Below are 17,308 nucleotides of genomic sequence, written 5' to 3'. Positions count from 1 at the left end.
TCAGAAAAAAGTTGGGTTGGTATTAAAAAATAAATTGATTTTCTAAATTTACTTTGACTTATATATTTCACTGCAGACAGTATGAACCCAAGATATTTCATGTTTTGTCTGGTCAATTTCATTTTTTGTTAATATACATCCATTCCTGCTTTTCAGGCCTGCAGCACATTCCAAAAAAGGTGTGTGTGTGTGTGTGTAATTTAGGGATAGTAATGAGAGAAAACAAATATACAAAACCACATTCTGCACACATTTACAAAGACATCGCTGTGGAAGTAGAGTGCCTATCCCCTCCGTCCCCAGTAGATAATGTGTGGCAAATTTTTAAATGAAAAATGACAATGACGATAACACTTGAAACGCTTCATCACTTGGTGTCTTCAGTCCCTAAATATATTTTAAGTCTTGTGAGAAGGAATGGAAACATTTATAAAGTGGTAAATGCTTTACCATCCAAACTTTTTTTTTAATGTGTTGCAAGAATCAAAATTGAAATGTATTTATATTGAAGAAACAATAAAATTCATGAGGTAAAACATCAAATAATGTGCTAATGTATCGTTTTGAGTGTAATACAGGCCAAAGATTTACAAATCCTTTTCAGTTTTAATTTTCATTTCAACATACCATAATTTTTTTCTGATTTTTGTATGGGGTTGTATATTTTACTCATCCAGCTGACACAGGAATTTTTGTGAAGACCCTTGGATTAGTGGTCAAGTGTCTTTTAAGATTCAACTGTAGGTTCCTTATTTAATATCGAGAGATGTCAAATTTTTGTTCTCATATTTTACTTTCTTCCATTTTCCAGCTGAGATCTGCTCTGGACCGTATTGATGAATTGGAGGCCAGCAATTGCCACCTGTCCAAAAGAGTGGAGAAGATGAAGGCCAACCGGAATGCGATGCTTGCCCAGCAGTGACGTCTGCTCAAGCTTCACTGACAATCTGGAAACCACGTTCATTGGCATCAGTAGCACTGGCACCTGTTATCCACATTTCAAGCTGCAAACCAACCAGAATTTGTCCACATACATCACATGTGACGCTGAATTACTCCGTCTATGAGCCATGCAAAATCACTCTGACAAGGGAAAGTGATGGCTGCCTTCTGACCTGAGGAGATCTTCTGACTTCAGTGTATGAATATAAATTCAGGAAAGGATATCATCTGACATTCTGATGAACAAAAAAGGAATTTTCAAGCAAAAAGGATGATCATTTGGACATTTTTTTTTCTCTCTTTTAAATTTTACTGGAGTGTGACTTCTGGCTGTTAGTGTCCCCAGTGTTCACCAGAGTGGTTTCATCATTATTTGGACAGGAGTTCAGCATGTCAGATTTTGGCTCCACCTAGTGGATTTTGCACTTTATCACAAATGCTGCCATCTGGTGGTGTCGAATCCATTCTGAGGCAAGGAGGATTGAAACAGGTCCACAGATATTTGAGTTCTCAGTGAGGCCAATTAGAGTTACCTAGATTAACCCTCATTCTGTTGAGGGTATACACTCAGAAAAAAAATGCTGATAGGATTCTTGTGGATGGTTCAATCTTCTAACTATCTAAAGATATAGCAACTTTTCTGAAAGGGAAACCGACTGTTGTAGGGTTGTATGTAGAACCTTTAAGGGTTACCCAGAGGGACAAGCCCACCATTAGCAATTGATTTTCTATTTACCCTCTTTTGAATTTAGGGAAATGTATTTGTAAAATATTTCCAACACCCAATCTACACTTTGACAACTTTATTAGGAACACCTGTACTACACCTCCTTGTTCATGCTATTATTGAACTAGGCAATCATGTGGCAGCAGCTCAGTATATCAAATCGCAGAAACTTGACAGTTGAAGATTGAAAAAAGACCAGGTGATGTTTTTCCAGTCTTCAACTGTCCAGTTTCAGTGAACCTGAGCCCACTGTAGCCTCTGAATCCTGTTCTTGGATGACAGCAGTAGAATGTTGTGGTCTTCTGCTGTTGTAGCTCATCCACCTCAATGTGTGACAGTTTGTGTTCTAAGATGCTTTTCTGCTTACCATGGTTGTAAAGAGTGGTTGTTTGGGTTACTGTAGACTTCATGGAAGTTTGAATAAGTCTGGACACCTCAGAGTTTTCTCAATAAGGCGTTTCTACCTGCAGAAGTGCTGCTCACTGGATGTTTGTTTTCCGCACCATTATGTGTACGCTTCAGAGATGTGTGCGCGAAATTCCCATGAGATCAGCATTTTCTGAAATACTCAAACCAGTCCATCTGGCACAAACAGCCATGCCACGAGTAGTCACTAAAATCACATTTTTCCCCATTCTGATATTTGATGTGAACATTAACTAAAGCTTTCGACCTGTGTGTGCATGATTTTATGCATTTGTGCTGCTGCCACATGAATGATTGGATAAATTTATGAATGTGCAGGTGTATAGGTGTTCCTAGTAAAGTGAACAGTGACTGTATCTCAGGTTCATTTCAGTTTATAGTTGTATTTAAAATATTTATAGAAATGGGTGCACAGAAGCCCATCACAGGGTTGGAGGTCCTCTTGAATAAGAGATGGAAGAATGAAAATGAAGTAATTTTACTCATTTCTTATTTACATTATTGAACATAATCTCTCCATTTTAAATTTTTTTTTGTCAAAATAAGTGTTCAGTTATTTTAACATATTGCAACGAAGCACAAAGTTGAACGTTTTTAGTTAAACAGAATATTAGGGTTAATCACAGGCTGTTCCACAGAACTTGCTGCTGGATTCAGACATATTGGGTTTTCTCGAAGTAAGGAGGAGATACTGAGCACTATACTGAACATCACCAGCATCTCCTCTCAGGAGGTGCAGGAATTTACAGCATATGACTTTCAACTTTCCAGTTCGAATTGGTGTATGGGTGTGTTGGTCAATGTGGCTTTAAGGCCGGTCTCTTCATATATTGATGCACAAGTGAGTTGTGTGTGTTTGTTTTGTGCCCCCTCAACACAGTACACATTACCTATGATGCACTTACTGGTGTGTAAATGATAAACAGCGTCTGGTTGACAAAGACTGAGTCCACTACCAAGAATTTTTTTTTTTTTTATCAGTTAGTGTAATTCTGTTCAGCAATATTTCTCAAATATTTTAGGGAAGTGACATGGACTGGCATCCCATGCTGAGGGTGTTCCTTGGATAATGATTTGGACAAAATCAGTATCTTGCAGTTTGTTTGCTCATTTATTCACTCATTTATTCAGTATCTACTTTGCTGCTCACAGTTATGGTGCAGTTGACTTGCAATATATTAAGCCAAACAAGCAGCTCTGTGATGTGACATGATGTATTGCACCATGATTTATCTGCACAAACAGAAAACTTGGCTCAAAGCAGTGGGTGCTGATGTACATATAGTAGGCCTCTCTGGGATTGCTATTTCCCAGTTTGATACTGCAATAATAAATAAATTGTATATTTTGCACTTCTAATTAAATGTGTTTTTAAAATATAAAACAAATGGAATATTTAAATATAATCACACATTTCTACATGAACACCTGTTTTTCTGTCTCTTGGGTTCTTTTTTTTTAAAGAAATTATGATTTTTAAAAAAAACGCACTTCTTCCTAGTGGACTCAGACTTTTGATCCAATTGCATGCTAGCTACTGTAAGATACAGATACTGATTCTAGTTATACTGTAACTTACTTCAAAGTATTTCTGAAGTGTTTTTCTGCTGTTGCCCTTGTTTCTACATGTACTTCATGACATTCCATTATCACAGCAGAGCAAACAGAAAGGACTAGAAAGGCCAATAAGACGGCGAGCTAAAGTTAGGGCAGACGTGGTTCAGTTTAAGTTCCTGCACTAGTAACTACAAGGTTCAATATACTTAACCATCAAGCACCCTGTGTGACTTGTAGTTTGCTTTGACTAATAAAACTAAACATAAAAATGAGATCCATTCCAGTAATACAGGAGAAGATATATTTGACCAAATTTTGATGTACACTTTTTTTATATTGTGTGTGTGTGTGTGTATATATATATATATATATATATATATATATATATATATATATATATATATACACACACACATTATAGTGTGTGTGTAACACCAATGTTAGGCCACTTAATTGAGGGAACATATACAGTGCCCACCAGGATCATTGTCCTCCTTGTAAAGATTAGTAAAAAGGGTTAGGAAAAGCCACCTTTTGGTGAAGTGGCTTCATCTCACTGAAAAAAAATTAGAAAAATCCAAACTTTAATTGAAATTAATTTATTCAGAGAAAAACAAATCCATCAAGAAATAATTTTCAACAAAAACATGTCACTATGGGGGCGTCGTGGCTCAGGTGGTTGAGGCGCCGTGCCATGAATGCGGGCGACCCGGGTTCGATTCCGGCCCGAGGTCATTTCCCGATCCCTTCCCGTCTCTCTCTCCCGCTCATTTCCTGTCTCTACACTGTCCTATCCAATAAAGGTGCAAAAAGCCCAAAAAAAAATAAAAAAAAAACATGTCACTATTATTGCCATCCCTGTATTTAATACTCTGTTCAACCTCCCTTTGCCAGGAAAACAGGACTGAGTCTTTGCCTATAACATTTTATAAGGTTGGAGATACAGAACAGGGCATTTGAGACCATTCCTCTTTACAGAATCTCTCCAGATCATCCAAGGTCCTCGGCCCTCTCTTGTGCACTCTCCTCTTTGGCTCACCCCACAGGTTTTCAATGGGGTTCTGGTCAGGGGACTGAGATGGCCAGGACAGAAGCTTGATTCTGTGGTCAACTAACCATTTTTGTATTGATTTGGACATGTGCTTCAGATCATTGTCCTGCTGGTAGATCCGATGACAACCCAGTTTTAGTTTCCTGGCAGAGGCAGCCAGATTTTGATTTAAAATGTACCCATGTACCCCAACAAGGTTTCCAGGGCCTTTGAAGGAAAAACAGCCCCAAAACATCACAGAATCTCCACCGTATTTTACAGTTGGGATTGGGTTCTTTTCATTATAGCTATCCTTCTTTTTACACCAAACCCACCTTGAGTGTTTATTGCCCTAAAGCTCCATTTTTGTTCCATCAGACTATAGAACACGGTTCCAGTCAAAGTTGTAGTAGAGTTTCGCAAACTCCAGGTGCTTATGTGTGTGGTTAACTGATAGAAAAGGATTCATTCTCTCTCTCTCTCTCTCTCTCTCTATCTCCCCTACTCCAGATAATCTGTTGGCATGGAGGTGGAGTCATGGAATCTGATGGTGGTTTTGGAGACTTGGAAACCCCAAAATTTTACTTTTTCTTGTAATTCAACAACAGTGAGCCTTAAGGATTTTTGTTTGTTTGTTTTGGGGGGGCCTCTTGCCATCCTCCTCACTGTATATGGGGGCAAAATAAACTTTGATCCTCTTCCAGACAAGTTTGTAATAGTTTGTTGGTGTCCACTGTTTTTCATTACCCTAACAGTAGAAATGGGCATTTTCAGGCAATTAGCTATTTTTTATAACCATGCCCTGACATATGAAGGTCAACACACTTCTCCCTCATTTGGTTTGTGTTCTCTTATCTTTCCCATGAATGATTAAGGGAATTTGGCCTCTGTGTCACCTTGTATTTGTACTCCAGTTAATCAGGTAGTCTGGATTACAGCTTGAAAGGTCCTACACACTCCAATCAACTGAAATATACTATACAATTTAAATGGGGAAACATACTTTAGTTACACTGTGTTCACTATAATTTCCGGGGTCCCAAGAACAGTGGTACATGTGTTTTCGTTGAAAATAATTATTTCTTGGTGAGGGGTTTGTTTTTCTCTGAATACGTTTATTTCACTATTTTTCTTTTTTCTCAGTGCAAGATGAAGCTGCTTCACCAAAGGGTGACCCCCCCCCCCCCCCCCCCCCCAACCTTTTTACTAAGCTTTACAAGGAGTGCCAATAATTGTGAAGGGCACTGTGTATATATGGGGGTTTTTTTGTTCATATGTTTTCTTTAATATTGCAAAGTGTGTCAAATGCCAGAAAAGCAATTAGACATGTTCAGTAGTAAGGACTGCCTCCAATAAAATGTCAAAAGGCACAGAACTTTCACTTGAATATCACCAGCTTCTAACATCGGGGGAATTAGGAATGGGTCTTTTTTTTTTTTTTAAATAAGCGATTTAAAAATATTGCAATAATGCTTAGAATTCCTGAATTAAGCTTTTTGTTATATTAAGTAACATCTGTGAAGCCTGTATTCATAAAGCTTAGTTTATGCCTATAATTATTTGGAAACTGGTAATGAGGAAAGACTCAGCTTGTCACCACAGGTGAAGCGGTGGGTTATATTTGCACTGCAAAGTTGATTATTTTCCAATAACATCACATCCCAAAGGGTTTTCTTCCTTTATCTGTTTATGTGAAGCGATCACCATACAAATTCCTGTGTAAATTGTTACTACACACTCCAAAAAGGCAGAAACCAATGAGAATAAAACTACATGTACTTCATTTTGCATTTATAATTTACAACTCTGAGCATTTTCCCAGCAGATGGATCATGCTTTTGCAGAATTTGCTCAGCGCGTTTCTATTGGTTCCTGAATTAATGTATTAGAATGGGTGCATTTTATATAAACCTTGCATCCAGAACAGCTGGCAGAGCTGCTCTTAACACCAATTCATACATGCATTCAGCAGCACTATGGTCTAATAAGTAGTAATATACAGTAACTGAGTAACTGGTGAGTTAAAACCATGTTGTAACAAGTGGCACTGTTCATCCTAATGCCATATAACCTACTACACTACTGTTATGACTGGTGCCTGCTTATGCTTAAGAGCTTTTAATGCTAATTAATGACACTTGTGTGTTTATAAATAATTAGCGAAAGAACTATGAACCATTTTTACCAGATTACAAAGATTTATAACCATAGTCATGAAGTTTTGTGTGTACAGGCTTTATAGAAAGTGTGTCTGGTTCTTCAGATATGCTGCAACTGTCACTTTATATAGACACATTTTCTTCATCAGTAAACTGAACATGTGCTTAACTTGCATATCACTGTACAGGATCTTGGTGCTTTTTACTTGATTTACATAATGGCTGCTCAATGATAGTGTAATAAACACATTTAACCAACAACGTAGATCTTAAGTTGTCTCATTTATGTTCCATCACACAAGTTATGTTATATTCAAGCTACATATAACCTCCCCCCCCCCATTTTTTTATGAAATCACTTTACAAATCACTCAAGCAGTGTTTCCCACAGACCAGGTAGCAATTTGTGGTGCTCCACTGTGCCGATGAGGGAATCGTGCGCGGTGGTGTCATGGCGGTCGGTGGAGTCGGTCATTGGGGTGTATGCAAAGTGTTTACAGCGGGCGGTGTTCAAACACACAGTATTTTTCTTCAGAGTCACCTGCTGGGACTATTTTAAAGCTACAAGAAGCATTTGAGATTATTCAGTTCAATCTAAATTGTTTTAAGTTCTCTAGACAGCTAAAACAATTTTTACCAGAACCCTGCCTGGTTTCATTCCTCGACCCAACTTTACATTACAGGGCAGGCCATTAGTTTGCTGGGCTTGATGTTGGTGGAAAACCTGTCTTTTAAATTTATGAAAATTACTCACCAAAATTGAAGTTAAAGTTTAGTTTTTACTTGAGATGCACCGATTGCAATTTTTTGGGCCGATTCCGATTTTCCATGGAGTGTGACCTGCCGATACCGATTTTGGCTGATTCCGTCCGATTTTGATTTCATTTTTTCAAACCACTTCACAGCACACACAGACTATTTTCTTTTTATCTTTTCTTTAATAGAACATTCTGCCAGATTTTCAGTAATAAATTTAACACCTCAAAGGTTGAAAACAAACAAAAAGACATTGTTCTTTGTAAAATCTTTCTTCATGTTTGGTATTAACATATATTAATTCCTGAAATAGGAAATTCACACAAACATTTTTTTTTTCTTTTCCCATCCAATATCTGGCACAAAAACAACTTCCCCCTCATATATTATTTGCCTACTGCTATGGAACACACTTTCATAAGCCTATTTAGATCTGAAAACTTATGCCTTATGGAACAACCCATTTCTTCATTCAGTATCAAAATACAAAAATAATTTCCAGTCATACTTATACCATAGCCATTCTATCATCTTTGTCAAATGTGTATTTGTAGAGTAATTTCCAATGGAATCAAGTGCAACCAAGGTCGTAAAACAAACAAAAAGGCATTTTTTTTCTCTCTCTCTCTCTCTTTACAAATCTAACTAGATGTTTGGTAATAGGCTAACATATTAATTCCTGTAATGGGAAATTCACACAACCGCAAACGTTTTCTTCTTTTCACATCCAATATCTGGCACAAAAAAAAAAAAATTCACTATATGTGGATATCCAAATATAGTGAATTTTGTTGTTGTTAACGGCGCGCGCGCCGGAGCTCGTTAGGCGCGCAGGACTGACACTGTTCTGCGCAAGCGCAACACAATCGCACTAGAAAGCATGTTCAAGCTGCCAGTGGAGCTGCAGTCTTTTTAGTTGCGAATTACGAGTATTTCCACTTTCATCTCTATGTGATACACACGTTTTGATCGGCATATTTTAATTTTGACCGGCCGGTCGCCGGTCATGGCCGATCACGTGAAAATCGGCCGATTCCGATCGGCAGCCGGTCAATCGGTGCATCTCTGGTTTTTACCTTAGTTTTTTGCCTTTTTGGTGGCAATCTTTCAATCATTCTTTAGTTGACATTCAAGGAATAAATTGCAAAAAACAAGCTGGAGGTTTTTATTTTAAATATTGAACTCAACACTTACCTCAACCAATACTAAAATGAAATAAATAGTATAATGTAACAACAAAATAATAATAAAATATCATAATTGGATGTAAGAAACCACTTAAGGTAACACCAAGGCAACTAACAATAATGAAAAAGCATTACCCTAATTGGTGCAAAGCCTGCATGCCCTATCAGAACATTTAATTCTGCGTGGCTTCCTGAAAAAACTCCAGTGCCCTATCGTAAGGGAAGTGATTGCTTAAACGGGATAATGCAATAAGGCCGGTTCCTCGCGTCAAGCTGCTGCTGCTGTCTGCATCAAAATTGGTTTATAACCTGACTCAGGGATGTCCGTTTCCTGTAAGCCAAGAAGGCTATGATAAAGCTCATCACGAGCACGACGTAGGCTACCTTTTAAAATAAGGGGTCGGAAGGCGAATCGGGAAGGCTGCGTTATTTTTAATTTAGCCTAACAGGCCTACCTGCAGTCCGGGTATCACGCCTCTCCGTCTCCTGGCCCGTAGCCGGGGGGGATCGGAGGGTTCGTTCGACCCGACACCGCCCCCCCCGGACACACACGCCCCTCAAGATTACTCAAGATTTATTCATTTGTTCATGTCCGATGAATATACATTGATTCACATTTAAATTTACAATATCAAATCCAGACTAATCAAAAAAGAAAAGTAGACTAAGTGAGGACGAGTTAGAAAAACGGGTTCATTTCTCCTATGTTTATGTTTACACGTTTTGTTCAGACTGCTTTACACCCCAATCCAGTGGGTGGCGGTAATGCCCCCATTTCCGTTGGTAGCTAACCGGCAAATACACTGAAGCGAAGAAGAAGAGGAAGAAGACTCCGAAGCGGGATAGAAGAGAAAATGGGGGGAAAAGAAGATAAAGACAGAAAACGCAAGAAATCTGCTGCTACTTTGCCCCAAAATATTGGCGCCATGTTCCAAAAAAGGGCCAAAATAGGTAAGGTGCTGAGTGCAGGACTTTGTTTTTCTTTTGTTTACAACAGTAGTGGTAGATCGATCTGTCAGAGTGATCAGTGGGGGGTAGCGTCAGCCCGTCCGTCAGTGACGCACACACAGAGATGAGTTACGTGGCTCAATGGCTAGGTACTAGTTGCGTCGGACCTGGGGCTGCTTTTATTTTTTTTTTCAGCTTGGGAAATCGGAGCTGTGGTGTGAAGACAGTAAAATGCGAGACTTTAAGAGCACGTGTTTTTCAGTCGTCATGGTAACATGACGCCCTGTCAATTGGCATTTGGATCAGAGTGAAAAGAAACGTGTGCACTAGCTGAAAAATGAAAATGTTCAGACCAGTGTGTGTGAAAACACCCACTGTTGCTGCATTTTTAAATCAATTGTCCTTATAGGGCTGTGCGATATTATTTCAATCTCAGGATTACTTGAAACATTTATCTCAATTAGAAATTGTTGTTTTTTATGCTAAAGCATTTACTCAATTTTTTATTGTTTTTTATGCTAAAACATTTACTCAAAAATGCACCCAAGAAGATTGGAACTGATGAGTGTTCTGATGCCATAAACAACAACTGAAGTGAGCAACAGAGACAGACAACAACAGACAGACAATGAAGGAGAGCAACAACAGACAGACAATGAAGGAGAGCAACAACAGACAGACAATGAAGGAGAGCAACAACAGACAGACAATGAAGGAGAGCAACAACAGAGACAGACAATGAAAGAGAGAAACAACAGACAACTGAGGTGAGCAACAGAGACAGACAATGAAGTCACAGCACAGTTGTAGGAAGATAACAATAAGTTAGACAACAGAGAACTTATAACGAATAAAAAAATGTCTAAATTAGAAGGTTTGAAGTGTGCTCGTGTATTTGGGGGGTACGGGAGCAGGGGGCCAGATGAAGTCCATTTTTGGGGAAAAAAGATCCCCCCCCCACAATGCTGGCTACGGGCCTGGTCTCTCTCTCTCTCTGTGTGCGCGCGTGCGCGTGAACGAGAAGAGCGAGCACTATGAATGAACGGAAATACGCAACGGAATTTTTTTTTTTCAAAATCGCGAGTCTGATTGTGTGGCGCTAGGAATCCATTGTGTGGCGCTGCGCCACACAATGGTCTATGTATGGGAAACCCTGACTTCCAAGAAGGACACATCCAGGCTGGACAAACTGATCAGGCGGGCCGGCTCTGTGGTTGGCATGAAGCTGGACACTCTGGTGATGGTGGCAGAGAAGAGGTCTATGGACAAACTGTTGAACATCATGGACTGTGCCAGTCACCCTCTGCACACCGTCATCAGCAACCAGAGGAGCCTATTCAGTGACGGAATGCTCCATCCCAAGTGCAAGACGAACAGACTCAAAAACTCCTTTGTCCCTCACGCCATCAGACTGTACAACTCCTCTCTGGGGGGGAGGAGGTACCCAGAGAGGAGTTGTACAGTCTGATGGTGTGAGGGACAAAGGAGTTTTTGAGTCTATTCGTCCTGTACTTGGGAAGGAGCATTCCGTCACTGAACAGGCTCCTCTGGTTGCTGATGACGGTGTGCAGAGGGGGACTGGCATCGTCCATGATTTTCAGGAGGACAGAAAACGGGAAGGAGCAGTAGCCTAGCCTAACAATAAGCAATACTGGACAATGTGCAATATAAAGTGCAATATCTCTCCTGGCTAGCAGTGTTATGCCACGGTAATTACCACAAGTAAAACAACAGTTCTTCTTGAACAACTTGATGATTATGCCATTCTTGAACTCTTTTGGCACCCTTTCTTCTGCCCAGATGGTCAGCAGTAGTTTGTGCAGTTCATTTAACAGAAGGGAAGTCTTCAAGACTTCTGCAGGAATGCCATCTGGACTTGGTGCTTTACCTGGTTTCAGCTGTTGCGATGCCTTTTCAACTTCATCCAGAGTTGGGTCATGCTCAAGCTCCTGGATGACTTCCTCCTGGGGAATGTCATCTAAGGCTGACATGTTTGCTGTGCCTTGCTGGTTCAGGAGTGTACTGAAGTGTTCTCTCCATCTAGCCAAGATGTCTTGAGGTTCAGATAGGCAGGCTCCATCTGCTGAGTTGATAGAGTTAGTTCTACCTGTCTTACGCTGTGAGACTACACTGAGGGCTTCAAAAAAGCTGTGGGAGTCATGGCATTGGGCATAGGACTCAATTTCAGAAGCTCTGCCTAACCACCACTGGTTCTGTATACGATGTAGCGCTCGCTGGCACTGGCTGAGGGATGAGCTGTAGCGTTTGCCATATACCGGGGTGTGTGTGTATTATATATATATATATATATATATATATATATATATATATATATATATATATATATATATATATATATATATATATATAATTACCAGAGCCAAGGCCAGGGAGCAGACGAACAGGCTAACCCGACTGTCTACTAGCTGCACAGAGTCATCACTCAGGGTCCACTACATTGAGACTGTCTGTTCCCTGAGCTAAACAAAAAAGTAGAAATACTCAGAGAATTTGTTCCAGTAGCCTAATCAATATAACATTAGATCATACTGACTGTACAGCCAATGCCAGCACCTTTGATCTAAAGGTGGGGCTATTAAATATTAGATCTCTTACATCTAAAGCACTAATGGTTAATGAACTTATTACTGATCAGGAGATTAATGTACTGTGTTTAACAGAAACATGGATTAAGCCAAATGAATATATAGCATTAAATGAATCTAGTCCTCCTGGATACAGTTATATACACCAGCCTCGTCTAACTGGTAGAGGAGGAGGCATCGCAGTTATTTATAATGATTATCTAGGTGTAACACACAAATCTGGTTATAAATTTAATACATTTGAAGTTCTTCATACTAATATAATGTATGTAGCTTCTAAAAATAGGTCTACCCAGTTAATTCCATTACTTATTATTTACAGGCCCCTGGGGCCATATTCTGAGTTTCTTTCTGAATTTGCATATCTGTGAAGAATCTCAGTCATCCAGGTACGTACATAGGAATCTGTGATTGGTAGAAGAGAGCAACTGGACTTGCTTGAAGATTCTTGAAAACGTTTCGCCTCTCATCCGAAAGGCTTCCTATTATTCAGACAGAACTGAGGAAGCCTTTCGGATTAGGCGCGAAACGTTTTCAGGAATCTTCACGCAAGCCCAGTTGCTCTCTTCTACCAATCTCAGATTCCTATGTACGTACCTGGATGACTGAGATTCTTCACAGATATGTTTCTACGCACTTTGGGATGAGATCCCTTCGACTGGTGCCGGAGTATGAGAGGACTTCCAGAAAACTGGCAGACATCTTAGCCAGAGAGGATCGTTCATTTTTGTCAACCTGGAACGACCATCACTGAACAGAGGTGGGTGTCTATGACATCTTTTATCAGCCACCTACAATGCAGCCATCAGCATTCTGATTCGGATTCTATGATGATCCATGAGAGGATAAATACTTGATACTCCCTATTACGGTAGTCAGACAGAACTGAGGAAGCCTTTCGGATGAGAGGCTAAACGTTTTCAAGAATCTTCAAGCAAATCCAGTTGCTCTCTTCTACCAATCAGATTTCTGAATTTGCAGATTTTATCTCAGATCTGGTTATTTCCTTAGACAAAGCTTTAGTTATTGGAGATTTTAATATTCACTTCGATAACCAAGAAGACCCTTTGAAAACAGCGTTTGTGTCCATTTTAGATTCAGTAGGGGTTAATCAGAGTGTCATAGGACTGACCCATGATGGTGGTCTCACACTCGATCTAATACTAACATTCGGGTTAAACATAGAAAATATAGTCACACTTCCACAGTCTGAAGTTATCTCAGATCATTATCTCATCTCATTCAAAATACGTCTGAGTAATAATATATGCACTTCACCACGCTACTGTATTAAAACGTACATTCACGTCAACTACTGCACAGAGTTTTATAAATGATCTCCCAGAGTTATCAACTTTGATTGGGTCACTGTCAGCCCCTGCAGAACTCGATCAGGCAGCTGAATGCTTAGAGTCAACGTTCTGCTATACTTTAGATAATGTAGCGCCTCTAAAAAGGAAAATGATCAGAGAGAAAAAATTAGCACCCTGGTATAACGATGACACTCACACTTTAAAACAGACCACTCAAAAATTGGAACGTAAATGGCATCAAACAAAATTGGTAGCGTTCAAATTAGCTTGAAGGAGCGCTTCCTGAAGTACAGAAAAGCTCTTGGTGCTGCTAGATCAACATATCTCTCCTCCCTAATAGAAGATAATAAAAAATAATCCTAGATTCCAATTTAATACTGTAGCAAAATTAACCAGGAATAAGTCCACTATAGGGCGGCACGGTGGTGTAGTGGTTAGCGCTGTCGCCTCACAGCAAGAAGGTCCGGGTTCGAGCCCTGTGGCCGGCGAGGGCCTTTCTGTGTGGAGTTTGCATGTTCTCCCCCGTGTCCGCGTGGGTTTCCTCCGGGTGCTCCGGTTTCCCCCACAGTCCAAAGACATGCAGGTTAGGTTAACTGGTGACTCTAAACTGACTGTAGGTGTGAATGAGAGTGTGAATGGTTGTCTGTGTCTATGTGTCAGCCCTGTGATGACCTGGCGACTTGTCCAGGGTGTACCCCGCCTTTCGCCCGTAGTCAGCTGGGATAGGCTCCAGCTTGCCTGAAACCCTGTAGAACAGGATAAAGCGGCTAGAGATAATGAGATGAGAAATCCACTATAGACACATGCACATCTGCAGTATGTAGTAGCAACGACTTCATGAATTTGTTTCAATGACAAAATTAAAAATATCTGACAAAAAAATTCAAACTACCAATTTAAGGTCAGACAACTTAAGTGACCCTGTAGTTACCTCCACCAAGGAGGTTATGTTTTCGGTAGCGTTGGTTTGTTTGTCTGTTAGCAACATTACGGAAAAAGTTAAGAACGGATTGCTCTGAAATTTTTTCCAGAGGTGTGACTGGGCATCCATTAAATTTTGGCGGTGATCCGGATCACCTTCTGGATCCCGGATTTTTTTAAAGGATTCTTGGCGGAGGTCTGCGCTCTTCAAGTGCTTTTCTAGTTAACAATATAATTGTATCAGATCAGTAATTAGAATGTTTTACTCCCCTTAGAGAAATCAAATTACTTTCATTAATCTCTGCATCAAAATTTTCAACTTGTGTACTAGATCCCTTACCTACACGACTATTCAAATGGATAATACCTGAAGTAAATGAACCGCTTCTAAAAATAATAAATTCTTCTCTTAGGATTGGCTATGTACCCAAATCCTTTAAACTAGCAGTTATCAAACCCCTGATTAAAAAAACCTGACCTTGATCCCTGTCAGCTGTCCAATTATCGGCCAATATCAAACCTCCCCTTTATCTCCAAGATCCTAGAAAAAGCTGTCGCACAGCAGTTATGCTCATATTTACATAGGAATAACATCCATGAAATGCATCAGTCAGGATTTAGACCTCATCATAGCACAGAGACAGCACTGGTTAAAGTAGTAAACGACCTACTGTTGGTGTCTGATCAGGGCTGTGTCTCGATGCTTGTGTTGCATTTGATAGCATTGATCATTCCATTCTTCTGGATAAACTAGAAAATGTTGTGGGAGTTAAGGGAACAGCCTTCTCCTGGCTCAACTCTTATTTAACTGATTGCTATCAGTACATTGATGTAAATGGTGTTTATTCTAGACATACTGAGGTAAAGTTTGGTGTTCCACAAGGTTCTGTCTTGGGTCCACTGCTTTTTTCTTTATACATGTTACCTCTGGGTAATATTATTCGTAAGCATGGTATTAGTTTCCACTGATATGCTGACAACACAGTTGTATGTTTCTGCAAAACCAGATGAAAGACACCAGCTTAATAGAATTGAGGAATGTGTAAAGGGCATTAGACACTGAATACTTATTAATTTCCTTCTGCTTAACTCTGAAATACTTGAACTAGGACCACATGCAGCCTGAAGCAAGTTTTCTGATTACATAACTCTGGATGGCCTTTCTGTTTCTTCACATGCAGCAGTAAAAGACCTCGGGGTGATTATTGACCCCAGTCTTTCATTTGAAACTCACATCAATAGCATTACCCGGATAGCTTTCTTTCATCTCAGAAATATTGCTAAGATAAGAAATTTAATGTCACTACATGACACAGAAAAACTAGGTCATACTTTTGTCACCTCCAGGTTGGATTATTGTAATGCCTGACTGTCTGGATGTTCCAATAAGTGTATAATCAAGCTCTAGCTAGTTAAAAATGCAGCAGCAAGAGTCCTTACTAGAAAAAGGAAATATGATCACATCACCCCTCTTATCCACACTGCATTGGCTCCCAATCAAATCTCGTATTGATTTATAAAATGCTACTATTGACCTTTAAAGTACTGAAAGGTCTCACGCCACAGTACCTGAGTGATGATCTGGTCCTTTATGACCCGCCACACCTACTTAGATCCAAAGGTGCAGCCTAGGTGCTGGTCCCTCATATAGTGAAGGCTACATCAGGGGGCAGAGCCTTTTCTTAAAAAGCCCCACAGTTATGGAACAGGCTTCCAAGTAGTGTTTGGGAATCACATACCGTCTCAGTGTATAAGTCTAGGCTGAAAACATATCTGTTTTGTCAAGCCTTTTGTTAATAGTGTTTATGAGGTAAAGGAGTAGATCTGGAGGGTCCTCAGACAGTGTTTTGGTAAACTGGGACGTATGGATGCTGTCAGTCCCCCACTCGCTTGCTCACTCGAGTTTGTTGACGGTGTAGTGGCTGACTGCTTTATGTCCCAGGGCTCCTTACTGACCGTGTTACCTTCTGGCTCTCCCCTTTTAGTTATGCTGTCATAGTTAGTTTTGCCGGAGTCCCTGTTTGCACTCAACGCAAAATGAATACTGTTTCTATTTATTCAGGTGACATTGAGCATACCTAACAACCTGTGTTTTCTCTCCCCCGTCTGTCCCTCTGAGTTACATGTCAATCCTGAGATCGAGATGCTGACTTCTTCTACTCCTCGGACCTGCCTGATCCATCCTGATGCCCCATGTCTGGCCGGATTCTCATCACATTGCTCCTGTGGAGGACGGCCCCATATGGACAGTTGAAAGTCACACTTGGAAGATGCTCTGGACACTTACAGTAATGCTTTTATCGCTGAGGACTACAGTTGACTTGCCAACTTTAGGACTGCAGTTGTCATGAACAGTTTTGCACTCAAGTTTCCATCAATGAAGAGTTATAACATTAAGAGTTTTAACATGAAGCCAGTTTTGTTGATGTTATAATCATGCTGTCTTATCACCCAAATGAGGATGGGTTCCCTTTTAAGTCTGGTTCCTCTCAAGGTTTCTTCCTCATGTCGTCTGAGGGAATATTCCTTGCCACCATTGCAACAGGCTTGCTCATTGGGGATAGATTAGGGATAAAATTAGCTCACATTTAAAGTCATTCAAATTTTGTAAAGCTGCTTTGAGACAATGTCTTGTTAAAGGATATGGGACATGGATTTTTACCTGGGCATAATTATGTATAAAGGACATAAGAAATGCCATCTAAATCACTACAGGGCGTCAACAATGTGAAAATC

At 40.0% G+C, this 17,308-nt stretch overlaps 2 protein-coding genes across 5 annotated transcripts in view; both read left to right on the top strand.

Annotated features, from left to right (window-relative positions):
• lrrfip1b (leucine rich repeat (in FLII) interacting protein 1b) overlaps positions 1-3,520 on the top strand; it is a 111,258-nt gene extending 107,738 nt beyond the window's left edge. Inside the window, exon 18 of the mRNA XM_060919016.1 lies at positions 812-3,520. Coding sequence (XP_060774999.1) covers positions 812-922 — 111 coding nt within the window. The 3' untranslated portion in view covers positions 923-3,520. The remainder of the gene's footprint in view (positions 1-811) is intronic.
• Positions 3,521-9,603: 6,083 nt separating this feature from the next.
• Positions 9,604-17,308, top strand: part of st6gal2b (ST6 beta-galactosamide alpha-2,6-sialyltranferase 2b) — a 57,404-nt gene continuing 49,699 nt past the window's right edge. The window contains exons 1-2 of one of the 4 annotated variants that reach the window (XM_060918998.1): positions 9,604-9,735; positions 10,284-10,499. The gene's annotated coding sequence lies outside the window, so the exon portion shown is untranslated. Of the gene's footprint in view, positions 9,736-10,280; positions 10,500-12,940; positions 13,099-17,308 lie in introns of those variants that run through there. The other 3 variants (XM_060918999.1, XM_060919000.1, XM_060919003.1) reach the window with 3 other exon arrangements.

The sequence above is a fragment of the Neoarius graeffei genome, chromosome 4 (genome assembly GCF_027579695.1).
Source record: "Neoarius graeffei isolate fNeoGra1 chromosome 4, fNeoGra1.pri, whole genome shotgun sequence".
Lineage (NCBI taxonomy): Eukaryota > Metazoa > Chordata > Actinopteri > Siluriformes > Ariidae > Neoarius > Neoarius graeffei.
This window is presented reverse-complemented; position numbering and strand designations above follow the sequence as displayed.